Source organism: Salvia hispanica, chromosome 6, assembly GCF_029641045.1.
Source record: "Salvia hispanica isolate PSC_SH4W2 chromosome 6, Shi_PSC_v1, whole genome shotgun sequence".
NCBI classification, from domain to species: Eukaryota; Viridiplantae; Streptophyta; class Magnoliopsida; order Lamiales; family Lamiaceae; genus Salvia; species Salvia hispanica.
The window spans coordinates 24,710,454-24,733,831 of NC_142697.1; the positions used below are offsets into that span (position 1 = coordinate 24,710,454).

At 40.1% G+C, this 23,378-nt stretch overlaps 5 protein-coding genes and 1 pseudogene across 7 annotated transcripts; 4 read left to right on the forward strand and 2 right to left on the reverse strand.

Annotated features, from left to right (window-relative positions):
- The first annotated feature begins 107 nt into the window (after window positions 1–107).
- On the forward strand, window positions 108–2,278 carry LOC125207638 (uncharacterized). Of its 2 annotated transcripts, XM_048107061.2 has the most exons (5): window positions 108–211; window positions 365–453; window positions 724–976; window positions 1,477–1,576; window positions 1,950–2,278. In XM_048107061.2, the coding sequence occupies exons 3-5, from the start codon at window positions 797–799 to the stop codon at window positions 2,204–2,206; spliced, it is 537 nt and encodes a 178-aa protein (XP_047963018.2). In that variant the 5' UTR covers window positions 108–211; window positions 365–453; window positions 724–796; the 3' UTR covers window positions 2,207–2,278. The 2 variants fall into 2 exon arrangements, with proteins under 2 accessions (XP_047963018.2, XP_047963020.2); XM_048107063.2 differs by lacking the exon at window positions 365–453 and having other exon boundaries at window positions 120–211.
- A 314-nt stretch (window positions 2,279–2,592) lies between these two features.
- LOC125207637 (uncharacterized) lies at window positions 2,593–3,723 on the forward strand. The gene is made up of 2 exons (XM_048107060.2): window positions 2,593–3,121; window positions 3,393–3,723. The coding sequence occupies exons 1-2, from the start codon at window positions 2,654–2,656 to the stop codon at window positions 3,477–3,479; spliced, it is 555 nt and encodes a 184-aa protein (XP_047963017.1). The 5' UTR covers window positions 2,593–2,653; the 3' UTR covers window positions 3,480–3,723.
- On the reverse strand, window positions 3,704–5,042 carry LOC125206421 (putative xyloglucan 6-xylosyltransferase 5 pseudogene; annotated as a pseudogene).
- A 535-nt stretch (window positions 5,043–5,577) lies between these two features.
- LOC125205905 (ARF guanine-nucleotide exchange factor GNOM-like) lies at window positions 5,578–11,604 on the forward strand. The gene is made up of 3 exons (XM_048105098.2): window positions 5,578–5,727; window positions 6,504–7,272; window positions 7,633–11,604. The coding sequence occupies exons 2-3, from the start codon at window positions 6,538–6,540 to the stop codon at window positions 11,245–11,247; spliced, it is 4,350 nt and encodes a 1,449-aa protein (XP_047961055.2). The 5' UTR covers window positions 5,578–5,727; window positions 6,504–6,537; the 3' UTR covers window positions 11,248–11,604.
- A 2,640-nt stretch (window positions 11,605–14,244) lies between these two features.
- On the forward strand, window positions 14,245–17,101 carry LOC125205404 (vesicle transport v-SNARE 12-like). 2 transcript variants are annotated; one of them, XM_048104302.2, is made up of 6 exons: window positions 14,245–14,395; window positions 14,555–14,658; window positions 15,910–15,968; window positions 16,056–16,244; window positions 16,463–16,633; window positions 16,742–17,101. In XM_048104302.2, exons 2-6 carry the CDS (start codon window positions 14,562–14,564, stop codon window positions 16,892–16,894), a joined length of 669 nt encoding a protein of 222 aa, XP_047960259.2. In that variant the 5' UTR covers window positions 14,245–14,395; window positions 14,555–14,561; the 3' UTR covers window positions 16,895–17,101. The 2 variants fall into 2 exon arrangements, with proteins under 2 accessions (XP_047960259.2, XP_047960260.2); XM_048104303.2 differs by having other exon boundaries at window positions 14,266–14,395; window positions 14,552–14,658.
- Window positions 17,102–17,243: 142 nt separating this feature from the next.
- Window positions 17,244–19,159, reverse strand: LOC125205403 (11S globulin seed storage protein Ana o 2.0101-like). Its single transcript, XM_048104301.2, has 3 exons — window positions 18,876–19,159; window positions 17,642–18,362; window positions 17,244–17,558 (listed from the first exon to the last, which is right to left on the reverse strand). The coding sequence occupies exons 1-3, from the start codon at window positions 19,069–19,071 to the stop codon at window positions 17,405–17,407; spliced, it is 1,071 nt and encodes a 356-aa protein (XP_047960258.2). The 5' UTR covers window positions 19,072–19,159; the 3' UTR covers window positions 17,244–17,404.
- Window positions 19,160–23,378: the final 4,219 nt, after the last annotated feature.

Genomic DNA, 23,378 nt, shown 5'->3' on the forward strand with positions numbered 1-23,378 from the left:
TTAGAGGTCAACGGTGCAACAAGTCGAAAAGTCATAGACGTAGTTAACTCTTTTACTAATTATCTGTATGAAATACCGTATATAGTTGAGGCCCACAAGTGTGAAGCCCATAGAGATAAAGCTTAATAAAATAATTTAATAGCTTCCATCGTCTTCTTCATATGACTCCATTATTTCTTGTTTCCGCCATTTCCTCTTCATCAGGTCACAGGTATGTTTCTTCCCCCAATAAATACGTAAATAAGAAGGGGCGTTTTGCAATTTTTTGGGTACCTACAGTTCAAAAAACGCAAAAATGGGGGATTTCAGATGCGTTTTGGTGTATGGTTGGAGCTGTTTTTAACTGGAAAAATGGGTTTTCCAGTATGATTGGAGTTGCCCTCACTCATCGAATATAATCGGCACCGTCACGTTTCTATTTTCCGCGGTTGCGGATCTCTCTGCCGGACGGAGGTTAGATTTCACGTAGTTGATTGCAGATCTGTAGATTGAAAGAATCTAATTCCTCTGTCAGATTTTATACAAATTTTTTTTTATGAGCATCATGTTCTCTCGGGTTTTATGACGATTTAATTGAAAGAATTGACGATGCAGTAGAAAATTTTGATTACCTCAAATTTCAGTTTTTTTAAGGATTTTTTTTTAACCTAAAATTTCGATATATTTTTCTCATACTGTATTGAAATTTCAGTTAAGCTAAATAACAAACTTTACTTTTTGCAGCGTGTTAACTTTTGTGGAAACATTGTCTTTCCATCATTAGTTGCTCTAGAAAAAAAAAAAATCTAGAACGCAGATGGGTGAGATTGATGACATTTCGGAGTCGAAAAGTGTAGTCTTCGTGACTGTTGGAACAACTAGTTTTGATGCATTGGTTAGAGCTGTAGACAGTCAGGAGGTCAGGGAAACTCTGTTTAGAAAGGGCTATACGCACCTTGTCATTCAAATGGGCCGGGGGTCTTACATCCCGTCAAAGGTATTGGCTAATAGACACATGGTATTTGAATTGAGTTTTTTTGCATCAAATTCAGTTTTGAGAGCAATGAAGCAATGTGTAGTTGGTAGAATACATGAAAATGAGCTCTGGAATAATGTTTATATTATATCTGCATTGTCCTTGCATTACTGTAAAGTTATTACCTCTCGGCGGCAAAACACCTTTGAACCAGTTTGTCTATGATGCATTTATCTCACCTCTGCTGGTCCTATGCATTCGTGAGTTTATCTTTATATTTATAGTTCAGGAATTTAATGTTCATGGCCTTGTGGAATATATGATTTTGTTATCTGGCTCCTTTCTGCTTTCCGAAGCCAAAATAGAAACTTTAGCAGTGTGTTTAAAATCTAAAAGTTGGGTTTAACACCAATTGTTCACTTAGACTGTCAAGGCATATTCCTCTGTTGCCATCTTGTCTGATTATTCTAAACCTGGCACACTGTCATTTCTAATCTTAATTTAATGACATCAACTTTCAGTGTAGTGGAGATGATGGGTCCTTATCTGTTGATTATTTTACATTTTCATCAAGCATAGCTGAGTATTTGAAGTCGGCATCTCTCGTAATCAGTCATGCAGGTAACCTTTGTCTTCATTAAGTATGTTCCATTCAAATTGTATTCTTTATCCTCAGAATGATGAGAAGCTATTTCTGCCTCTTTCAATTTGTATTCTCAAACGTTCTCATTATATGTGAAAAGAATGATGAGAATTTCTGCCTCTTTTTCTCCGTATTTCTCTTCTTCTCATACATAGATTACCATCTTACTTAATTAGTATACTTTGTTGAAAAGTTTCTCCAATGTGTTTTGCACAGGACAGATTGTGGGCTATTGATGAATTAATCCATGTCTTAGTGTATAATCAAATGTGTATCTCGTGTACTATCGTTTTTATTTGTTCTTAAGTCACATAGCTCCACCACGTTACTGATATTTATTTTGTTCACTAGGTTCTGGGAGCATATTTGAGACGCTCCGACTGAGGAAACCCCTGATTGTAGTCGTGAATGAGGATTTAATGGACAATCACCAAAGTGAGCTTGCTGAAGAACTGGCCGAAAGAAACCATTTGTTCTGCGCTCGGCCTCAAACTCTTTATGAGACCATTTCTGCTATGGGTCCAAATTCTCTTGTACCTTATCAACCCGGTGATGCTACGCCGGTTGCTAAATTTATTAATAGGTTTTTAGGTTTCGTAGATGAATGATTATCAAATGTAAACTCTACTGTTCTGAATACAGATGGTTATCTTAGAATAAAAACAATGATATTCATATAATATAGTCGTCATTTTATGCTCCTTCTTCATCATATCACAATCTTGCTCCTACATAAAAGCGCAATAAGAAGTGTAAGATTACCCTTAGATATGTGCAAAAAGAATTGTCCCACATATCAACATCAACTTCCTTGACTTATTTTTTCTCTTTTACTATAAATAAGTAGCAGCCAAACCCAAAATTCTGAGAAGAGCATTCAAGATATTTCCAGCAAAATATCTGAAAACAAGATCTTTTTTTTTTGGCAGAGGTATGTGTTACAATAATCATATCCTCATAATATAGATAATGCTGCATGAGATGAATATATATAAATATATATATACAAAAGTATACTTGTACTTTGATTAACATACTTGTTCAAATCCAAAAACATGGAAAACAGGGATGTTTCAGAAGAACTAGATGATTGGCAGCAAGTGGATGAAGAAGGAAATTCCTCCGCTGTTAAAGACGACTTCTTCACCAGGTCATCAGTTTTTCCACCCGGAAATCATGAAGATTTGCCAATCACTAATCAAGGAGATGAGCGTCAGCAGCTGCAGCCACAGGAACCGATACATCTGCCAGCACCACCAGCTGCTGGTGGTGATGGGGTTAGGAGGTGGATGAGACTTCATGTGGGAGCCCTGCAAACTGGGTTTTTTCACATTCTTGGTGGGTTGAGGAACTGTGCTACTTGTAGAGCTGGGCTGTGGTCTTTTGCATGTATGGCAGGTGGTGTTGCTGCCGTGTTACTGCTCTCGTTCTGGAGGCGGAGAGTTCTGATGTGGTGGCAGAGGCGGTTGGAGTTGGACAGCAGCAAGAAGAGTCTCATGGCTGTCATAGATGAAAAGGACAAGGTTTTGATTTATGGTTTTCTCATCATCTTACTTTTCTTTTTCTTTTTAAACTTCTCATTCTTGGTTTGAGTATTAGAACAAATTTGGTTGTTTATTTCCCTAGTTCAGTAATAGATTGATAAAGGTTCAATGTGACCATTTTTGGAAAATCACTTTAAGAGGGAATGTGAAATACATATAAAAGAAAAAACACAGTTGTTGAATATGTAGTAGATGTACATTTTTTCTGTGTTGAGTTGGATCTCTTATATCTTTTGCTGCAACTCTGCAGAAAATCAACCAACTACTTCTCCACATTGCTCAAATGAACGAAATATTGCTAGCACGTCGGAGGGTTCCTGTTATTCGAGTGAAATGACAAAGTGAACACAGCGAGCAAAGGAGAGATGGTTCATAACAACGCGTTGTCTGGTTCAGAAGTCGAATAATGAAAGCGTGCTGTTCAGCTTATACATAGAGCAAACTAGTAGATTTTGGGCTGTGTAAGTTGATCTTTTAGACCTTTTATCCAGTATGATACTTGACTATAGTTGTTGTATAGATAATAACATCAGACTATTGTATAAAAAAAGGCTGATGAAATGTGATTCAGATTATATACAGTCTCAATATGTTTCAAAACGAATAATAACAGAAGCCCTCCCTATATATACACTGTCTGAGACACATTAATTTTATCTGTATGCTCCAATGGCCTACTCGTCTCATTTCTGATCCTTTTCACATTAGGGCTTGAGAGCCCCCTATGCCTAAAACCATACTTCTCCAGCATCTGATCATCGGCAAAATTGAACGCCCTCTCCATGTTCCTCAAGCACGACTCAAACGTGTAATCTCCATAACCAGTGCAAACTTTGCAGCCAATAAAATGAGTAATGAAAGGCCATCTCTCGTCTCCTAAACCGGGGTGAAACTTGCGTTCATACTCCTCGTACCTGTCAACTAATCCCACCCAGTACCCATGGAGATAGTATGAATTCTCCAAAAACACCCTATCCATCCACTCATCCCTTCTTGAGATGAGCAGATATATCAGTGCAGACTGATCATCTGCCTCAAATGCTGGCCTTCCCTTCAAATTCTCTGTCAGAATCCTCCCCGCCTCGTCTCTGGCCCATCCTCTCGGTCCCATTCTTGCCCAGGCGTCGAGCAGGTCCAGCGACCACTGGCAGTTCCTAAGCAGGAACACCCCGGCACTCAGAGCAATCCAAGATTTCTCATCGAATAGCAGATTTGGATAGCCATGAACAACCATGTTGTAACCTTCATATCTGTAAAATGGGACCTCAAAGAACATATCAGTGAAGAATGCATCACTATCCATCCACCAAATCCATTCCATTTCTGGATGTGAAAGCATCAGCTTCCTAATCAGAGGCAGCTTTACCCAAACACCAGACATCACCTCATCAAAAAAGGCCATGTTGTACACTATCTCAATGCTGTGGAGTCTGCAATAATCAATCTTGTTCTTGATAGACTTGAGCAGGTAATGATCACCAATGGTACTGTCGCAAGGGTATGGCCCCGACCCCGTCACCAGCATGATCCTAGGATTCTTGCTCGAGAAACCGGGATGCTGTTGGAGAAACATCTGCCTCTGACCATCCCAGTTGGTGATCTTGGGGCCTAATGTGTATGTTTGGTTTGGTGTGATCAAGGTTGTGGAGTTACCATCTTCATCTTCCTCGTTGGATCGAATTTGGGCTATGAACCGATTAGCCTCTTCCACGTAATTTGTGGTTGAGATATCTGGCAAGGAGGAATGCAGTGAGCTGTCAATGGTGCTTCTAAAGATGAGAAGAGTGACCACACCTGAGAGGATTGTGAGCTTGAGGTTTCTGCTTCTTTGGCCACCTTGGTGGCGGCGCTTACCACCACGTGTGGTGGTGGCTGAGGCGGAGACACCCTCAATAGCCATGCTGATCAAGCCAAGCAAATGTGGAGTGTGTGAAGATGAAATGATATGATAAATGGAAGGAAATGTGAGTACGTGTGACTTCAATCAAAATGATAAATTGTGAAGTTGAGAGACTAACTCTTTATTGATGTAAGCTTGCAATGATGTGTGCATCCATTCAATGAGATGAGTAGAAATTGGAAAGTAATCAAACTTCTGCTCTAACTAACTGCCATCATTTATTAAATGCTTCATTATTATTCTTTTGCTTTGTTTCCTTCTCATTTTTTTTCTTATTATTATTTGGACATAGTAATAATTAATAGGAATATTACACTTTAATGATCGATCTTTCCACCATTTCACAGAGACGTATAGATTAATAAGAAATAAAGAGTAGATATACTCCAATAATCTAAGAATTAAAGTGTAATTTTGCCTTATTAATATAGTTTTCTGTTTTCTAGAAGGCAAACGGCGTCGTTCGTTCCACAAACAACTTCTCTCTTTTCTTTCACCTTTTTTCTTTTCAAAATTAAATCCTCTCTCCTCTTTTTTTTTATTTAATTTTCTCACTGCTCCTCGCCAGTCAACAGGAAATCAATCCACCGGCGATTTTGATCCTCAAATATCGCCGCCGGAAACCTGGATTTCCACTGTCAAAGCCTCGGATCTACTCTGCACTAGTCTTCTCTGTCTTTCGTAGGTGAGTATACGCACGATTATTTCTCTGAGTTTACGAAACTGATCTTACATATACTGTATAAAGGAATTAGGAGCTCCAGTTTAAGTATCACATTTCTGCAATACTTTTTTAGGGCGCGGACCATGATTTGACTGCTGAATTTCAACTTGTAGAATGTTTTCTGATTCTTAAACTTTGGTGCTTCTATGTAATGGAGTTAGTAAATGTGGATCAGAAACTACCAACTAATGTATGTTGCATTGTTTTGAACAATTCTATCAAATGATCTAAACTGTTCAATACTATTCAATCAGCCTGTAACAAAATCTGCTGGAAAATATGGATTATTCATTTTTAGAGTTCAAATGGAGGAAGTGTTTGCTTGTTTCTGGTCTTTATTATTGTATATCCTGTATTACGATTTCTGGCAATTCTCTCTAGGATTAGTTGTGGTATAGGATGTTGAAAAAATATCTCAGTTTGAGATGTTTCTCAAGAAACAATTGAAGCTGTGATAAATGATAATGGATTTATTATGTATGGGCTTAGGTGTGTGTAGAACATTTACTTCTTATGCTGCACTGCATTTGCATAAAAAGTTGTTTCCCAGTTTGAAACTCATATGCTATAATCTATACATGGAAAAGAAACATATATGCTGAAACCTTGTTTATACTTTATAGTCTCATAGTATTGTTTACACAATCTGTTAAATTTTGTATTTATAAAAGGATGGTATCCATGGGCTGCTGAATGTCCTGATTTGATTCCAACCACATTTTATTCTGCTTGATCAGATTACTTGTTCAAAGGTGCAATTTTCTCTTAGCAATGGGACGTTTAAGGTTACAATCTAGCATCAATGCAATTGAAGAGGAACCCGAAGACTGTGAGGCTACCTCTGCTAATAAGGCTGCAATGGGATCTATGATTAATTCAGAGATAGGAGCAGTACTGGCAGTCATGAGAAGGAATGTGAGATGGGGAGGCCGTTATGCATCTGGTGAAGATCAGTTGGAGCACTCTCTCATTCAATCTCTTAAAAACTTGAGAAGACAAGTATTTTCATGGCAACATGACTGGCAATCTGTCAATCCTTCCTTGTATCTCCAGCCATTTCTTGATGTAATTCGGTCGGATGAAACAGGGGCTCCAATTACTGGTGTAGCACTGTCATCTGTGTACAAGATTTTGACTCTTGATGTGCTGGATATGAATACTGTCAGTGTTGATGATGCTATGCATCTGGTAGTTGATGCAGTTACTAGCTGTAGATTTGAGGTAACTGATCCTGCATCTGAAGAAGTTGTATTAACCAAGATACTTCAAGTTCTATTGGCTTGCATGAAAAGTAAAGCATCAGTGATGTTGAGCAATCAGCATGTTTGTACCATTGTGAACACCTGTTTCCGAGTAGTACATCAAGCTGGTACCAAAGGCGAACTTTTACAAAGGATGGCTCGTCACGCAATGCATGAAATTGTTAGATGCATTTTTTCGCATCTTCCAGATGTTGACAATACAGAACGGTCACTGATAAAGGGAGGCGGTTCTATAAAAAATGAGGTAATAATTTTCGTCTCTCTTTCTTTTGGATTGTAATAACACTGGAGAGGAACTTGGTGATTGATTTTTAATGATCAGGCATGTGGCTAACATTTGGACAAAAGAAAATAAGACTGATCATGTTGGAGTTAATAGGGACACTGCCACTTGATAAAACTTTAGTTGGATAGGCTGATTATGTTCACTCTTATTTGCAAACTTTAGATTGCGTTTGTGTTGTATCTACTTGTGATGCTTGTAGCTCAATTAGCATTGTTGATAATTTGATATATGTAGGACTTCGTGGCGATTGATCACTGATACTGGCTTTTTTATTTTTCTTATTACATGTGGAACCTTACGTGTTATCTTTTGCCACAGGCTGCTGGACTTGATCCTGATTACAGTTTCAGTAGCAACGCAGAAAATGGCAGTGGAAATTCTGAGTATGATGGCCGACTCTCCTCTGGAGTTCTGAGTTCTGCATCTGGCCTTATGAGCAGTGTGGTGGATGAAAGTACTGCCAGGGGTGACAATGGGAAGGATGTAGTTCCATTTGACTCGCATTTAATGACAGAACCATATGGTGTACCCTGCATGGTTGAGATTTTTCATTTTCTCTGTTCGTTGCTTAATGTTGTTGAGCATACAGAGACGGGTCTCGGAGCAAATTCGATGTCATTTGATGAAGATGTGCCTCTATTCGCGTTAGGTTTGATTAACTCAGCAATTGAATTAAGCGGCCCTGCTATGCGACAGCATCCCAGATTGTTGAGTTTAATACAGGATGAACTGTTTCGTAACCTTATGCAGTTTGGGTTGTCAATGAGTCCCTTGATTCTTTCTATGGTCTGTAGCATTGTTCTTAATTTATATCAGTGCTTGCGCACTGAGCTGAAACTTCAGCTTGAAGCTTTCTTTGCCTGTGTGATCTTGAGACTGGCACAACCTCAGTATGGAGCTTCATACCAGCAGCAGGAGGTTGTTATGGAGGCACTAGTTGATTTCTGTAGGCAGAAAACCTTTATGGTAGAAATGTATGCAAATTTAGATTGTGATATAACGTGCGGAAACGTCTTTGAAGAACTTGCTAATTTATTGTCAAAGAGTGCGTTTCCAGTAAATTGCCCTCTGTCCAGTATGCACATCCTTGCGTTAGATGGCCTAATAGCAGTGATTCAGGGAATGGCTGAGAGGATTGGCAATGGATCAACTGGTTCTGAATTAAATCCTGTAAATCTTGAGGAGTATATTCCCTTCTGGATGGTGAAATGCGACAATTATAGTGATCCTGATTATTGGGTCCCTTTTGTTCGCCGAAGGAAGTACATAAAAAGAAGATTGATGATTGGAGCTGATCACTTCAATCGAGATCCAAAGAAAGGGCTAGAATTTCTCCAAGGAACACATCTGTTGCCCGAAAAACTTGATTCCCAGAGTGTGGCTTGCTTTTTCCGCTATACAGCTGGACTGGATAAAAATCTCGTTGGAGATTTTCTTGGAAATCATGATGATTTTTGCGTTCAAGTTCTGCATGAATTTGCAGGAACATTTGATTTTCAAGACATGAACCTTGATACTGCATTAAGGCTATTTCTGGAGACTTTTCGGCTGCCTGGTGAATCTCAGAAGATACAAAGGGTGCTTGAGGCATTCTCTGGGCGATACTATGAACAATCACCTTTGATCTTAGCAAATAAGGATGCTGCTCTCTTGCTGTCGTATTCCCTCATCATGCTTAATACTGATCAGCATAACGTACAGGTGAAGAAAAAGATGACAGAAGAAGATTTCATAAAGAATAACCGGCGCATCAATGGAGGCAATGACCTACCTCGCGAGTTCCTAACTGAGCTCTATTACTCCATCTGCAAGAATGAGATTCGCACCACACCTGAACAAGGAGCAGGTTTTGCTGAAATGACTCCTAGCAGATGGATTGATTTGATGCACAAGTCCAAAAAAACATCTCCATACATAGTTGCAGATTCCAGAACCTACCTTGACCATGACATGTTTGCTATCATGTCTGGTCCAACAATTGCTGCTATCTCTGTGGTATTTGATCATGCAGAATATGAGGATGTTTACCAAACATGTATAGACGGATTCTTGGCTGTCGCAAAGATATCTGCGTGTCATCATCTCGAAGATGTTTTGGATGATCTTGTTGTGTGTCTGTGTAAGTTCACAACACTCTTAAACCCCTCATCTGTAGAGGAACCTGTTCTAGCCTTCGGTGATGATGCAAAAGCTAGAATGGCCACGGTTACAGTTTTCACTATTGCGAATAGATATGGAGATTTTGTCCGTACTGGTTGGAGAAATATTCTGGACTGCATCTTAAGATTGCACAAGCTTGGCCTTCTGCCTGCTCGTGTGGCCAGTGATGCAGCGGATGATTCAGAGATGTCATCTGATCCTGGACATGGGAAGCCTCTTACAAACTCACTTTCTTCTGCTCATATGCAAACGATTGGTACACCTAGGAGGTCCTCCGGCCTTATGGGGCGATTCAGTCAGCTTCTGTCTCTTGATACCGAAGAGCCAAGGTCTCAACCTACTGAACAACAACTGGCTGCTCATCAACGCACGCTTCAGACAATCCAGAAGTGCCATATAGACAGCATCTTCACAGAGAGCAAGTTCCTGCAAGCTGATTCCTTATTGCAGCTTGCACGGGCACTTATATGGGCTGCTGGACGACCGCAGAAGGGCAATGCATCGCCTGAGGATGAGGACACTGCGGTGTTCTGCCTGGAACTGTTGATTGCAATTACTTTGAATAACCGTGACAGAATTGGGCTTCTGTGGCCAGGTGTTTATGATCACATAGCAGGTATAGTTCAGTCAACAGTAGTGGCTTGTGCCTTGGTTGAGAAGGCAGTTTTTGGACTTCTTCGCATTTGCCAGAGACTGCTTCCGTACAAGGAGAATCTGGCCGATGAACTTCTGAGATCACTACAACTGGTTCTCAAGCTTGATGCTCGAGTTGCTGACCAATACTGTGAGCAGATAACACAGGAGGTCAGCCGCTTGGTGAAAGCAAATGCTACTCATATCCGATCTCCAATGGGGTGGCGAACCATTGCTTCTTTACTTTCTATCACTGCTAGACACCCTGATGCTTCCGAATCAGGATTTGAAGCCCTCTCATTTATAATGGCTGAAGGAGCCCACCTAGCCCCAGCAAATTTTGTACTTTGTGTGGATGCAGCTAGGCAATTTGCAGAGTCTCGCACAGGACAGACTGATAGATCGGTCCATGCTGTGGATCTTATGGCAGGATCTGTTTCTTGTTTGGTACGTTGGGCCCAAGATGCTAGGGAAGCCATGTCCGAAGCAGAAGCTGCAAAATTGTGTCAGGACATCGGTGAGATGTGGCTGAGGCTTGTCCAAGGATTGAGGAAAGTTTGTCTGGACCAGAGGGAAGAAGTTAGGAATCACGCTCTCCTATCTTTGCAAACGTGCTTAACAGGGGTAGATGAGATCTGCCTTCCTATCGGCTTCTGGCCGCAGTGCTTTGAAATGGTGATATTCACAATGCTTGATGACTTGGCTGAAATTGCTCAAGGGAACCCTCAAACTCAAAAAGAATACCGAAACATAGAAGGAACTCTCGTTCTCTCCTTGAAACTGCTCACGAAAGTGTTCTTACATTTGCTCCAGGAATTATCACAACTGTCGAGCTTCTGCAAGCTGTGGCGCAATGTGATTGGCCGGATGGAGAAGTACATGAAGCTCAAGGTCAAAAAAGGTGAGAAGCTTCAGGAGCTTGTGCCAGAACTTCTCAAGAACACCCTGCTTGTCATGAAGACGAAAGGGGTTCTCGTTCCCACTAGTACTCTCGGGGGGGACAATGTGTGGGAACAGACATGGTTGCACGTCAATAAGTTGTTTCCCTCTCTCCAGTCGGAGGTGTTCCTAAATCAAGATTCAGAGCTGTTGCAATCTAACGAAGGTGATACCACTGCAGGAGAGACGGGTGATGCTTAAAACAAATGCCAACGCAGGTAGAGATGATACGCATATACTTGGCTGAGTATAGTACTATATTACAACCTTGTGTCATTTTTTCGGAGTGAATTATATCATTTAGACTTAGTGGTAGTAGCCGAGCCGATAGGTTAAATTTTGCAAATTTTCAGGTATGTATCTCTTACAACGCTGAATTTGCCTTGGTTTTGGTCTTCTCTAAGTAGGAAGACTATTTACATTGTTACGCTTACTTGTGCTCTGATTATGTACAGGAAGCTCAGTGTATTATATTCGGAGTCTCTGTCTAGCAGACTGCTTATATTGTACATAATCTGAAATTCTAACTTTTATTTCGACAATACTGTCATTTGATTATTGTTCAGTTCTTAGTTATTGTCACGTTAATCGATTGCATATTAATTTTTGTGATTTCCTAATACTCCCTCTTTAATATAGTTGTGTTCCTTTTTAAAACATTCTAACAATAAAGAATCATTTAAATTTTCGGCAAAAAGTAATATTATTATCTCCAATTATTCTTCGTATCGAAAAGAAACACAATTGTTAACAAGAAAAGAAGGGAGTAGTATGTTAGTACGAAACTGTTTACACTATTGCAAAACTTTGGGGCTATAAAAAATTAATAATGAATACTGTAAATGGCAAATAATGAAAAAATACACTGTTCAATTCAAGTTTTTACCACCAATTTTGAATATGTTGAAAAAAATATACTGACTTTTAGCGTGAAGTCAATTTCTCACGAAATTGAATTTCGTCATATCTGAATTTATACGGTATGCTAAAATATCCAAAAATGATGACGCCTTGATCTGAGCTAGCATATCAGAATGTTTAATTAAACCAAAATGATATTGTTTTCATATATCGACTTATCATTTAAACATTAATTTTAGCATATCATCTCCACATTATTTAAATTTGTCACTAGACATGCAACATAAATTTTAATCTTATTATAATACTTGATCGTAAAAAATGACTATATAATAAAAGGTCATGTATTTTCCATACCACACCTTATATTTTTCACTACATTTAAAGTTAGGTGGTAAAGATATGAAATGAGTTCATTTTCCGACTATTAGAGCATCCACAGTAGCCGATACCCTGCGCTAGCTGGTACGCTCGCCGAACTATTGCAACCGGCGAGCGCGGAATCGGCGAGAATTTTGGCAAGCGCTCGCCGGTTCTCGGGCATTGGTCGTTCCGCTCGCCGCCATTGTAGGCTGACGATCGGCCAGCGCAATTTTTTTTATTTTTTTTAATTAAATTTTCGAAACACTATATATACGCGATTTTCACGTCATTTTCATTCGCACCACTTGTTTTGACGAGTTTTCTCTCACTCTTAATTTCTGTACAAGAACAACAACGCGAAATGAGTAACGTGGGTGGTAGTAGTGGTAGTAGTGATGAGGAGTATGAACGATAAATGGACGAAGCATTGGAGGCCTATACGGAGGGTGAGATAGACCGGCTGCTACAAAGGGCTATGCAGCCGGCGGTACCTCGACCTCCACCCGTTGTCCACCGCCGAGTAGTGATTCCTCAGGATCACGTAGCTGCACATCAGCGGCTATATGACGACTACTTCGCAGAGCGACCGCGGTTTAACGCCAACATATTCAGGCGGCGTTTTAGGATGCGCAGGGAGTTGTTTATGCGTATCGTTGAAGCTTTGGAGCGTCGATATAAGTGCTTCCGCTTCAGGCACGGTGCGGCTGGCAGACCCAGCCACACCCCTATTCAAAAGTGCACTGCGGCAATCAGGCAGTTGGCATACGGAGGCGCAGCAGACATGTGGGACGAGTACCTCCACATCGGTGAGACGTCTGCCCTGAAATGTCTGAAGCATTTCTGTGAGGGCGTCGTTGAAATATTCTAGGACCAGTATCTTCGAAAACCTACCCCCGGAGACTGCCAGGATCTGATGCAGATGCACGGGGAGAAGCATGGATTCCCGGGGATGTTAGGCAGCATAGATTGTATGCATTGGGAGTGGAAGAACCGTCCCGCTGCCTGGAAGGGGTTCTACACCACCGGCTACAAGGGAAAGAATCACACGATGATCCTCGATGTCGTAGTTGATTATCGGCTGTGGATTTGGCACGCGTATTTTGGGGTAGCCGGGTCGAACAATGACCTCAACGTCCTCAACTCGTCACCCCTTTTCAACGAGCAATGCCAGGGCGTCGGTCCGACCATCAATTTTGTCGCCAACGGCAACCGGCATGATATGGGCTACTACTTGGCGGATGGGATATACCCTAGGTGGCTCATCTTTGTGAAGACGATCAGATGCACAAATGAGGACAGGAAGGCCTACGATGAAGCCGGCCGCCTCCAGGCACATGCGGACATGCGCCAAAGTGGATGCGCATATATAACTCCAAAAGGATTTAATTGAAGAGTTGTGGGCGCAGAGGATCGCACGGCGATAGTTATTTTGGTTTAATGTATTTTTTTTTTATTATGGTTTTTTTTAATTAATGTAATTTTTTTTATTTTAATGAAATTAATGAATTTTTTCGTATATGTGTCGTATGTTTAATTCCGCATTTTGTGTTTAATTTCGTAAATGTATTACTCCCTCCGTCCACGAATAGGAGTCCCATTACTATCCGACACGGGTTTTAAGAAATGATAAGAAAAGTGAGTGGAAGAAAGTTAGTGGAATAGGGGTCCCATTTATATATATTAGTTTTAAATGATACGTGAGTGGAATGAATGAGTTGGTGGAATATGGGGTTTCTTTACCATTTATGGTATTTTTAAACTGGAACTCCTATTCGTGGACAGACCAAAATGAAAAACGGGACTCCTATTCATGGACAGAGGGAGTAGTTGTTTATTTTAATAGTGTTGATGATGTGGCTAGCCTATTGCTTGTTGTGATGATATGACAGAAAGAATTTTAGTAGTGGATAATGTGGCACGAGGAGAAACAGGCTAGTCTATTAGCTATCGATAAATAGTGATGATGAATGGGAGCGAATTGAAATTTCTCAAAGATTGGTGGGTCAATATAGAATTGTACTTCAAACCCGATCTAACCATTGAACTCTCCTCTCCATCTCTCTAGTCTCTGACGTTTGATCTGAGTCAACTCGCCGAATTCATCTTCACAAACTAGCACAAAAAGGTATTCATACAGTTTCATGTGTATATATGAGCATTTCGATTGGGTTATTTTCCAATCTATTTTATTTGTAGACAAAACGAATCTTAAGCGCCTGAGATGTCTTTGTTAACTTCCTTTGCTAATTCTGTGGATTGCGATCTTATGCTTTCAATTTAGCAGTGGTAAAATGAGCCAGGTGTATGAAGGATATGAAAGGCAGTACTGCGAGCTCTCTGCAAATTTGTCGCGAAAATGCAATTCTGCTGCTGCTCTTCTAGATGGAGGTATAGTTTAATAAACGAAATTGGATTTTAGGGGATCAATTGGTGGATAATTTCTTGATCTGATTCCATACAGTTCTGTACGTGGCCTTTGTTTTAGGTATTCTTTTTGTAGTGTTAAGGGCTATATCTTATTTAACTTTTTCTATTCATGTTTGGTTTTGTGATGTTTGTGAAATTAGGGTTTAGTTGGTTTGTGGAGTAATAAATTACTGGATCTTCCTCTAATCAGAAAGTAGTTTAAGGTATAAATTGTTCGCATATTGCGGGTATCTTTCGATTAATTGGCCTGATCTATTAGTGTTGAGGGGTGCTGTTATGTAGGTGAGAAGACAAAGAAAACGGTGTCTCCGAGTTTAGTTCTGTATTTGTGTTTAGGGTTTAGCTTTTCCGGGTCTTTTCCGTTGGAAAAGGAAATTAGCTAAATTAGTTACTAGGCGTCTATGATTTTATGAGGATAAAAATAGGAAGCCCTGGTCCTGGAACAGTAGCCTTTTATCTCATCTAATAATTTAAACAATTAATGGTGAGCTTCTCTCTTGTTTAGTGGCATTTTTTCTTATCCATGCATCTTTCATGTCGTTCTCTGACAGAAATGTTTTCATTGTACTCTTACTAGTTCTCAGTGCAGCATTCAATCTGACATTAGAGAAAATTATATAGTTTGAGATCTCATTCTCTGGAATGTGTTCAGTCAATTGCATCTGAAATGTTTTCATGGTACTCTTTGTAGTTCTCAATGAAGCATTCAATCTGAGATTAGAGACAATTATAATTTGAGATCTCATTCTCTGAAATGTGTTCGGTCAATTGCATCTGATTCTTAGAGATGCCCTTTGATAAATTGCAAGGACACTACGTATCTGAAAATTTTGTATCTCATCTGTTATTAAAGTTTGCAAAAAATGGCCCTTTATATGTGATTAGTAGAGAAGTAGAAATCTCTTAGGGTTGCATCATCCACTGTGCTTGTTTAACATCTCTAATATAGTAGTAGTAGTAATTCCTAAGAATCTAAGATCAAGAAAGTTTTTCTTTCTTTCAGCAGGTTTTGTTTGAGTTGCATCACAAAATACTCATGTTGGCATGCCAAACCATCAATATTGGCTGCCGATATTAGTTTATTTTTCCAATATATATACTGGGAAATGCAGTCTCAACATATGAGTCAATTCATTTCTCATTCAGCATATAACATTATTAATTAGTAAATGTTTAGCGGTGAATTGATTATTGTGTTATGATGGTCTGCAGAGAAAAGGAAACAGGAGATTTCTGAATTACAAGCGGGACTTGAGGATGCTGATGTTTTGGTAACCTCATGTTTCATTCATTACTTGCTCAAGATTGTGCTGATCTGAAATCTTCAGTGAAAGCTTTTAATATGGTCTATTTACCAGATTCGGAAGATGGATCTTGAGGCCAGAAGTTTGCAGCCAAGTGCGAAAGCTACTTTACTTGCTAAGCTTAGGGAATATAAATCTGATTTGAATAAGTTGAAAAGAGAAGTGAAGAAATTGACTATGCCTAATTCAAATCAGCCTGGAAAAGATGAGTTGTTAGAGCCTGGAATGGCTGGAATGCACGAGGTATGCCCACATTATGTTCGCCTGCTCATATTTTCATCCCAATTTATCTACATTTCTTCTTGACTGTATAGACTATCAGAAGATAGTGGTATATTTGTGTGTAAAAATTTTCATACTCATCGGTATTTGTTTCTGGCACCGACGCTTCATATTCAAGTCATTGTGTCTGGATGTTGTCCTATTGATTTCATTAAATGACTATAGAAAATGATTGACAGGCTTCTGCAAATCAAAGGGGCAGGTTGGCACTGTCAACTGAGAGGCTGGACCAGTCGACAGACAGATTAAGGGAGACTCGGAGGACTGCACTGGAAACAGAAGATATCGGGGTATCCATCCTTGAAGATTTGCAACTGCAACGTGAGACACTCTTACATTCGCACAACAAGGCATGTCACCCTCCTTTTGTAACTCTGTACATTGATGCTGATCTAATGCTTTGCCAATCATCTCTGGGGCAAAAACTTATTTATCGCTGACTTGGTCGGTAATTGCAGCTTTACGAGGTCGACAGCGCGATTGACAGAAGTAAAAAGGTATTGACGTCCATGTCAAGAAGGCTGAGCAGGAATAAGTGGATAGTTGGCTCCATAATTTTCGCACTTATACTGGCAATCATCATTGTCCTGTATCTTAAGATTTTTCATTGAGTGGCTCAACTTGAGTTGCCCTTCAACCCTGTATCTCGTCATGTGATTACTCATGTATTGATTGAACCAAGTTGTAGAGCATAATCGGTTGATGACCATGTTACTGTATTCTAGTTAAGTACCAGCTCATACATATTGCGATGAACTTCATGTATATGTTACAATTACTCTTCAACCAAGTCTATGTGCTGCCAGTCTTTGTTCTTATGCCAAAAGTTATAATTTGCCTACTAAATTCAATGTGCTTGATAAGTTCAAGTAGCATATTTGAGGGATCTCAATGTCCAGTTCCGATGAAGAACTTGAACAGTTGAGCGTTTAATAATTGAAGGCAGCAGTTAGGAAAAGCTTAGGAAAAAAGGAACTTTATTGAAAAAAAACAAAACTCAAAATATAACCAGCATGCAGAATATATCAAATCCTAAAATGAACGTAAAAAGAACTAAAATGATTCAAATCCATCAAAAATCAAAACAGAACATAGAAACAGAGAACGGAAAGAAGCGTTGATTAATTTGGTGGTGGGAAGAAAATCTCCTCAGCTTTCCTCTTGGAGGTGAACTTCTCCTCAACTTGTGGTGGCACATTGAAAGATGCCTGCAGCACTTCCGGCGACAGCGCCTTCCACACCGAAGTCCTTCCGGCCAAATGTGTGAATATAGGACTGCAAAATACACACAAAAATTCATAAACATTCAATTCAACAAACTCAAATATACATACCATACAAATGGCAATGTTACTCACTTGGGAGTTGTGATAATGGAGAACCAGTCCATGCCCTCATCGTTAGCAATTTTGGAGACAACAAAGAACCTCGGAACAATGAAGAGATCTCCGGCCTTGATGGTGGTTTCCAAGACGCGCTTGCCGTCAACTCCAACAACCTGCACGCGGCCACTTCCCCTAACAATGTAGGTCACCTGCAGGGCAGAGTCACAGGAGAAGCCCGGGGAGCACATGGCTTTACCGTCCAGCCTCACGAGATCAGCACCGAGCCCCACCTCGCCCACCAAAGGCAGGTTCTTGGTGTTGAGGACCACCACTTTCCCGCCATTCTTAATGTCCACATCCAGTGGAGCTTCCTCGCAGTTCAGTGCCATGCCGTTGTAGTGCTCCTTCTTGGGCTCTGGCATCTTCAGGCTCGGGTCGAGCTTGACAATGCCGTTGCCCTTTTGGCTCCCGACGAGGGTTTCGACAACACCCTCGTCCAAGTCCCACGCCCTTCCCACAAACTCGGTTGAGAATCCAGTGAAGATGCTGTTGGTGCCGGTGAGGAAGAAGTCGGTGAAGGAGCCGGATTTGTGTGCCTTTGAGGTGTCTCCGAGGAAAAGGACAACTAGATCAGAGTCCTCCTTGTTGTACCACCATGTTACCACGCCGAATGGAAGGGCAATGGCGTCTCCCTTCTTGATTGCGAGAACCTTCTCTTCTTTCTCTGGGAGAATGATGCCAGCAACTCCACTACCTTTGAACAATCATTGAATTTCCACAACAACAACAGAGTTGTATTATTATCAGAACGCAATTGAATTTTCAAAGCCAATTAGCACGAATTTATCCTCTGTTGTGTGCGTATCAGCATTTACAACAGAAAACGGACTGAAAAAAGTACTCATACAATCATAATCATAAATCATCAAACCGTTATCCACTCCACCACCTTCGCACAAATTTTGAAATCAAATAGTCACAACACAATTTTCCAGCAGTCATAACATTATAAATAGTCATAAAACATAGCATGAAATTCTCTCAAACAACCTTTCTACATTCATCATATCGTTTCCAATATCAATTTCTATAACAACACTTTAACATACAATCATTACGATAAATGTGAAAATTCAGAATACTTGATAAAAACGTATAAATACAGCGCGATCAATTTCAAAGCCAAAAATGAAAAGCGAAGAAGACAAATCCGCTTTACAAAAGTCAATCGCATCATCGATCAAAGAGAGAGGATCGCGAAACATACCTTGTAGAACATAAGCAACCTTAGCAGAATCGGAGTAGCGAGGCAGAGCGAATCCGTTCTTCACAAGCGAGAGCTTTCCGGCGCCGATGTTGCCCTCGCGGAGCATCGGCAGCTCGCTAGGCGACCACGCGTAGTACGCGCCGCCATCTCCGCCGTAGATCTCCTTCGCAACCTTTGGTGTCAAATCGAGCTCCATCTCTCTCTAGAAACCTAGTGTTTATCTCTCTAAACCAGAAAAATTAACTCAGTGCTGACAAATGGAATAACTAACAAAGCTTATTAGTGTTGAATCGACGTTGTGTATTTATAGAGGGAAAACTGAAAAGGATTGACACGAATCAATCCAAATAATTTTAGATTCGGAATATATTGTTTTCACATTTACCGATTAATTAATTTAATCTTATCTTACAAATTATCCGTATATAATATCTATATTTTATCAAAATTTCATATCTATATTTATTAGGAGTACTACAAGCTGTTTAGTTATCCAATTATGTGAAAGACAGTTGAATTCAATACAAAATTAGTAGTAATTCTCTTCAGAAAGAGATAATTAGTAACTAATCTGCTTGTATTAGGTACTAAATTTTTTTACCTTTTTTCATATTATAAACAGAGTTGAATTTTAATAATCAACATGCCATACACAAACTAATAAAACAATGCTCTTACAAGGTGCAATCATTCATAGTAGTTAGAGAATATATATTCAACTCGGTTTATAATAATAATAATAATAATAAGAGGTTGATGTTAATATGTTACTATTATATGCTATGCTGACTTAGATAATATTGTTTGATGCGACTAATTGAGCACGTGTATATATTACTCCATAACTTCCTCCCTGGCAAAAGATAGCTCAATTATCTCATTTTTTAGAGCACTCCCAATGGTCTCCCTTATTTCTCCCTAACTCCTGCCATATCAATGCCACATCAGCGCCAAAATTTATCCCCAGTTTTTAGTCAACTTTTAGCCAACTGCTCCAATGGTTTCTCCCTTATTTCTCCCTAACTCAACATTTCATTTTTACATCATCATTTTTAATATTATTTAATTTTCCCTACAAATGTGTTTAATAAATAGATTTATAAATGAACAATTCGTCGTTGTATTAATCATTGGAAAATATAATACAACGAGAAAAAAAAAACTACAAATAAAAAACCATAAAAAAACAAGGATTTAAAAAACTAAGAGGGAGGAGCGTCCGGCGAGAGGCCCATCTCTTCATATTTTGGATGGTCGACCAGAGGGACTGCTTCTCTTCTGGGGTTCCGCCGCCGGTGAAGTACAGCGTGTAAAACTGCGCCAGAGTGGCGGCATTGGAAGAGAACGTGGCTTGTTGTAAGAACGGGAATTCCGACTGGGCATCTGACGATGTGCCCTTCCCCTTCCGCCTCCCCTTCGCCTTCTTCGCTCCCACAGGGCGCTCGTGCGGACCATCCTCAGACAAGTCGATGGGGATCGCGCTGCCCTCACTCTCCGCACCGCTAAGTCGCGAGCGCACCGATTTCCCGTGCAGCGCGCTGTGCATCCCCGTCCGGAATTTGGGGAGATCCTTCAGCGTCTCATAGATGTTCAATACTTGAAGCCCTTCGTCAAGTACTTGCCACTATACCTCTGCATGGCCTCATCTCGGACCATGTGCTCGTTCTGGCCACTCGTCATGTTCGTCATCAAGTTAGAGTATATACCGTTGAAGTGGCCGCAGTCCCTCATGAGGCGCTCCCAATGCCGGCCTGAGATCCTTCATCGTCTGGAGTGGCTCCAGGGGTGTCGAACAACGATGTGACTATCTGGGGGCGATACACATCGTCGGTTGGAGAGGGCATGCTGAGGGCAGACTGGAAGTACGGAGAAAGTCTGCGCACCGGAGGAGTCTGCAATGGGGACGGACCCGCATATGGATATTGGCCGGGAGGAGAACCCATCGACAACAACGAGGCCATCCACTACTGATTTGCTTCATCAGTGGGGTTGGGATTTTGGGAACTCGACTCTTTGCCTTTACCTTTTCGAGATTTTTTCCTATTTGAACTCATAATTTTGAAGATTGAATATAGAAGATTGAGAAAATGAGATTGAAAATTGAGAAAAGGAAGATTGTGTGTGATGAATGGAGAAGGAGGAGGAATTATATATAGGGGAAAAAATAGCCGTTGGGTATTTAAAATAAATAAATAAATAAATAATAAAAAAAAAAAACGCCGGAAAACGCCGAACGCGCCTACAGTGGCCGGCGTTCACTCGGCGTTTTTTCGGGGGCCGGAGTTAATTCGGTAGAATTAACACCGGAAAAAACGCCGAATTCACCCCATTGGCGGCGATTTCTCGGCGAAATCCGGCGATAAAACGCCGGATTTAACGCCGCCGGCCATTGGGAGTGCTCTTAGCCACATATTTTTATGTATTTTACACACTTATTTACAATAAAATAAATATGATCCACCATTATTTATATTTGATTAATATAAAAAACAAAATGTGGTCGATAGACAAACTTATATTGTTACACACCCATATATGTGCTATTTTCTGTAAAGAAAAAATTTATATAGGTATAGTATAATTATATTTATAAAGGAGAGTGTTACGGTGCCACCACCTCTTAAATTAAGATCTTACCACAATTTCTAGTCAATCATTTGTACACATGGACGAATAATCAGCTGTCATGTGACAATAAAAAAAATGTTCAGGGATAAAAAACGGCCAGCAATATTTTATACACTATACAACAATTTTTCTCGGACAACAATATCCAACACGCTAGACATATAGATTGTTGTCTAGCGTGTTGAATATTGCTGTGTAGCGTTTATAATATTGGTGTATATGCAATGTCACAGTGTAACTTCGAAGAGGTGTTGTCATTTTAAAATAAACCTATTTATAAATGTATGTTTTATACTTTCACCTAAAATTTAGGAAAGAAATTAACCACACCTATTTTTTTATTTGGTGTTAGGATAATTTTACGGATATAATATTGGATATGATCAAATATTTTTCTTTTAAACAAGGATAAATATTTAAAAACAATATATGGATGAGTCATATCCGCCCAACGACGTCGGAAGTCGGATACTTAAATAATCTCACTTAACATAACATTATCCATATATTTGAATAAAAATAAAACAATCATCGTGTCCCGAAAATAAAGAGGGATTCAATAATATCAATTCAATTTAATTTAAAAAGAGATGTTAGATGATTGTCATTGCTGAGCAGAAATGAGAGCTGAATCAGCAGCTCAAGTCAAAGAGGAAGAATTAAGAGAAGAATGACTTGTTCTTTAGCTGTGACAAGCAGTAGCCGTTGGATTAGTTTTGATGCTAAGATTAGATCTGAGTCGTCAGATCAGACTTAGTTTTTCTACTCTTTTAGTCGATTGCTCTTATTCTTTTTTCCCCAAATTTTGTAATCACACTCACTGATATTGGAATAACAAGATTCACTTTCTCTCACACAAAAATCTAGTTCTCTCTCGTTCTTGATTGTAGATTCAAGCTCAGAAGCTAACAATTGGCGTCGTCCGGTGGGAATCGAATCTACGATCAAATATTTGCAGCGTTCATCATGACATCGCGATTGGAAGCTGAGAAATTCACGGGCAAAAATGACTACGGCCTGTGGAAGATGAAAATGCGTGCAGTTCTCATTCAACAAGGGCTTGCTGCGGTCTTGACTCAAAATGAAAAGGGGAAAGAAGCGGCGCTTGATGAGAAAGCACAAGCGAAGCTTGATGAGATGCAGATGAAGGGGCATAGTGCGGTCATCTTATGTCTCGGCGACAAAGTTTTGAGGGAAGTTCAAGAAGAGACCACCGCGGCTGGGATTTTGAAGAAATTGGATGAATTATACTTGGCAAAATCGCTAGCCAACAGACTCTACCTGAAGAAGAGGTTATATGCGTATAGTTTTGCTGCGGATAAATCCATCATTGAGCAATTGGAGGATTTTAACAAGATCATAGATGATCTTGGATTTGTTGATGTCAAAATCACAGATGAAGACAAAGCCATTCTAGCCCTAAATGCATTGCCGAGCTCGTATGACCAGCTGAGTGACGCCATCATCTATGGGAGAGATAAGCCGATTACCTACTCCGAAGTTCATGCTGCTTTGATGGCAAAGGAGATGCAAAAGGGAGCAGTTAGAGGCTTGGATCAACAGGCCGAGAGTCTTAATGTCAAGAAGTTCAAGAAATTTAAGAAGAAGCCTGATGGTGCAAAGCTCTCTAGCTCCAAAATGAAGGAAACTCGGTCTTGCCACTGGTGCAAGAAGCCGGGGCATCTCAAGAAAGATTGCTTCGCGTGGAAGCGGAAGCAGGCCGCTGATGGTGGAAAGACTGTTAATACAACTGAATGTGGTGAAGAGAGTGAAGAGTCTCTTGCTTTAAATGTCATGGAAAGAAGTGATTGTGGACTCTGGATCATGGATTCAGGGGCTAGTTTCCATATGACCTCAACTCTGAGTTGGTTTGAG

Bases quoted from the DNA above. Each gene is read 5' to 3' on its own strand.
- LOC125207638 (XM_048107061.2), top strand. From the start codon at position 797: ATGGGTGAGATTGATGACATTTCGGAGTCGAAAAGTGTAGTCTTCGTG. The intron at 977-1,476 runs GTATTGGCTAAT...ATCAACTTTCAG, and splicing joins GGTCTTACATCCCGTCAAAG to TGTAGTGGAGATGATGGGTC. The intron at 1,577-1,949 runs GTAACCTTTGTC...TTTGTTCACTAG, and splicing joins TCTCGTAATCAGTCATGCAG to GTTCTGGGAGCATATTTGAG.
- LOC125205905 (XM_048105098.2), top strand. From the start codon at position 6,538: ATGGGACGTTTAAGGTTACAATCTAGCATCAATGCAATTGAAGAGGAA. The intron at 7,273-7,632 runs GTAATAATTTTC...CTTTTGCCACAG, and splicing joins GCGGTTCTATAAAAAATGAG to GCTGCTGGACTTGATCCTGA.
- LOC125207637 (XM_048107060.2), top strand. From the start codon at position 2,654: ATGGAAAACAGGGATGTTTCAGAAGAACTAGATGATTGGCAGCAAGTG. The intron at 3,122-3,392 runs GTTTTGATTTAT...GCAACTCTGCAG, and splicing joins TCATAGATGAAAAGGACAAG to AAAATCAACCAACTACTTCT.
- LOC125205403 (XM_048104301.2), bottom strand. From the start codon at position 19,071: ATGGAGCTCGATTTGACACCAAAGGTTGCGAAGGAGATCTACGGCGGA. The intron at 18,363-18,875 runs GTATGTTTCGCG...GATTGTTCAAAG, and splicing joins GGTTGCTTATGTTCTACAAG to GTAGTGGAGTTGCTGGCATC. The intron at 17,559-17,641 runs GTGAGTAACATT...TGTATTTTGCAG, and splicing joins TCCATTATCACAACTCCCAA to TCCTATATTCACACATTTGG.
- LOC125205404 (XM_048104302.2), top strand. From the start codon at position 14,562: ATGAGCCAGGTGTATGAAGGATATGAAAGGCAGTACTGCGAGCTCTCT. The intron at 14,659-15,909 runs GTATAGTTTAAT...GATGGTCTGCAG, and splicing joins TGCTGCTCTTCTAGATGGAG to AGAAAAGGAAACAGGAGATT. The intron at 16,634-16,741 runs GCATGTCACCCT...CGGTAATTGCAG, and splicing joins TCTTACATTCGCACAACAAG to CTTTACGAGGTCGACAGCGC.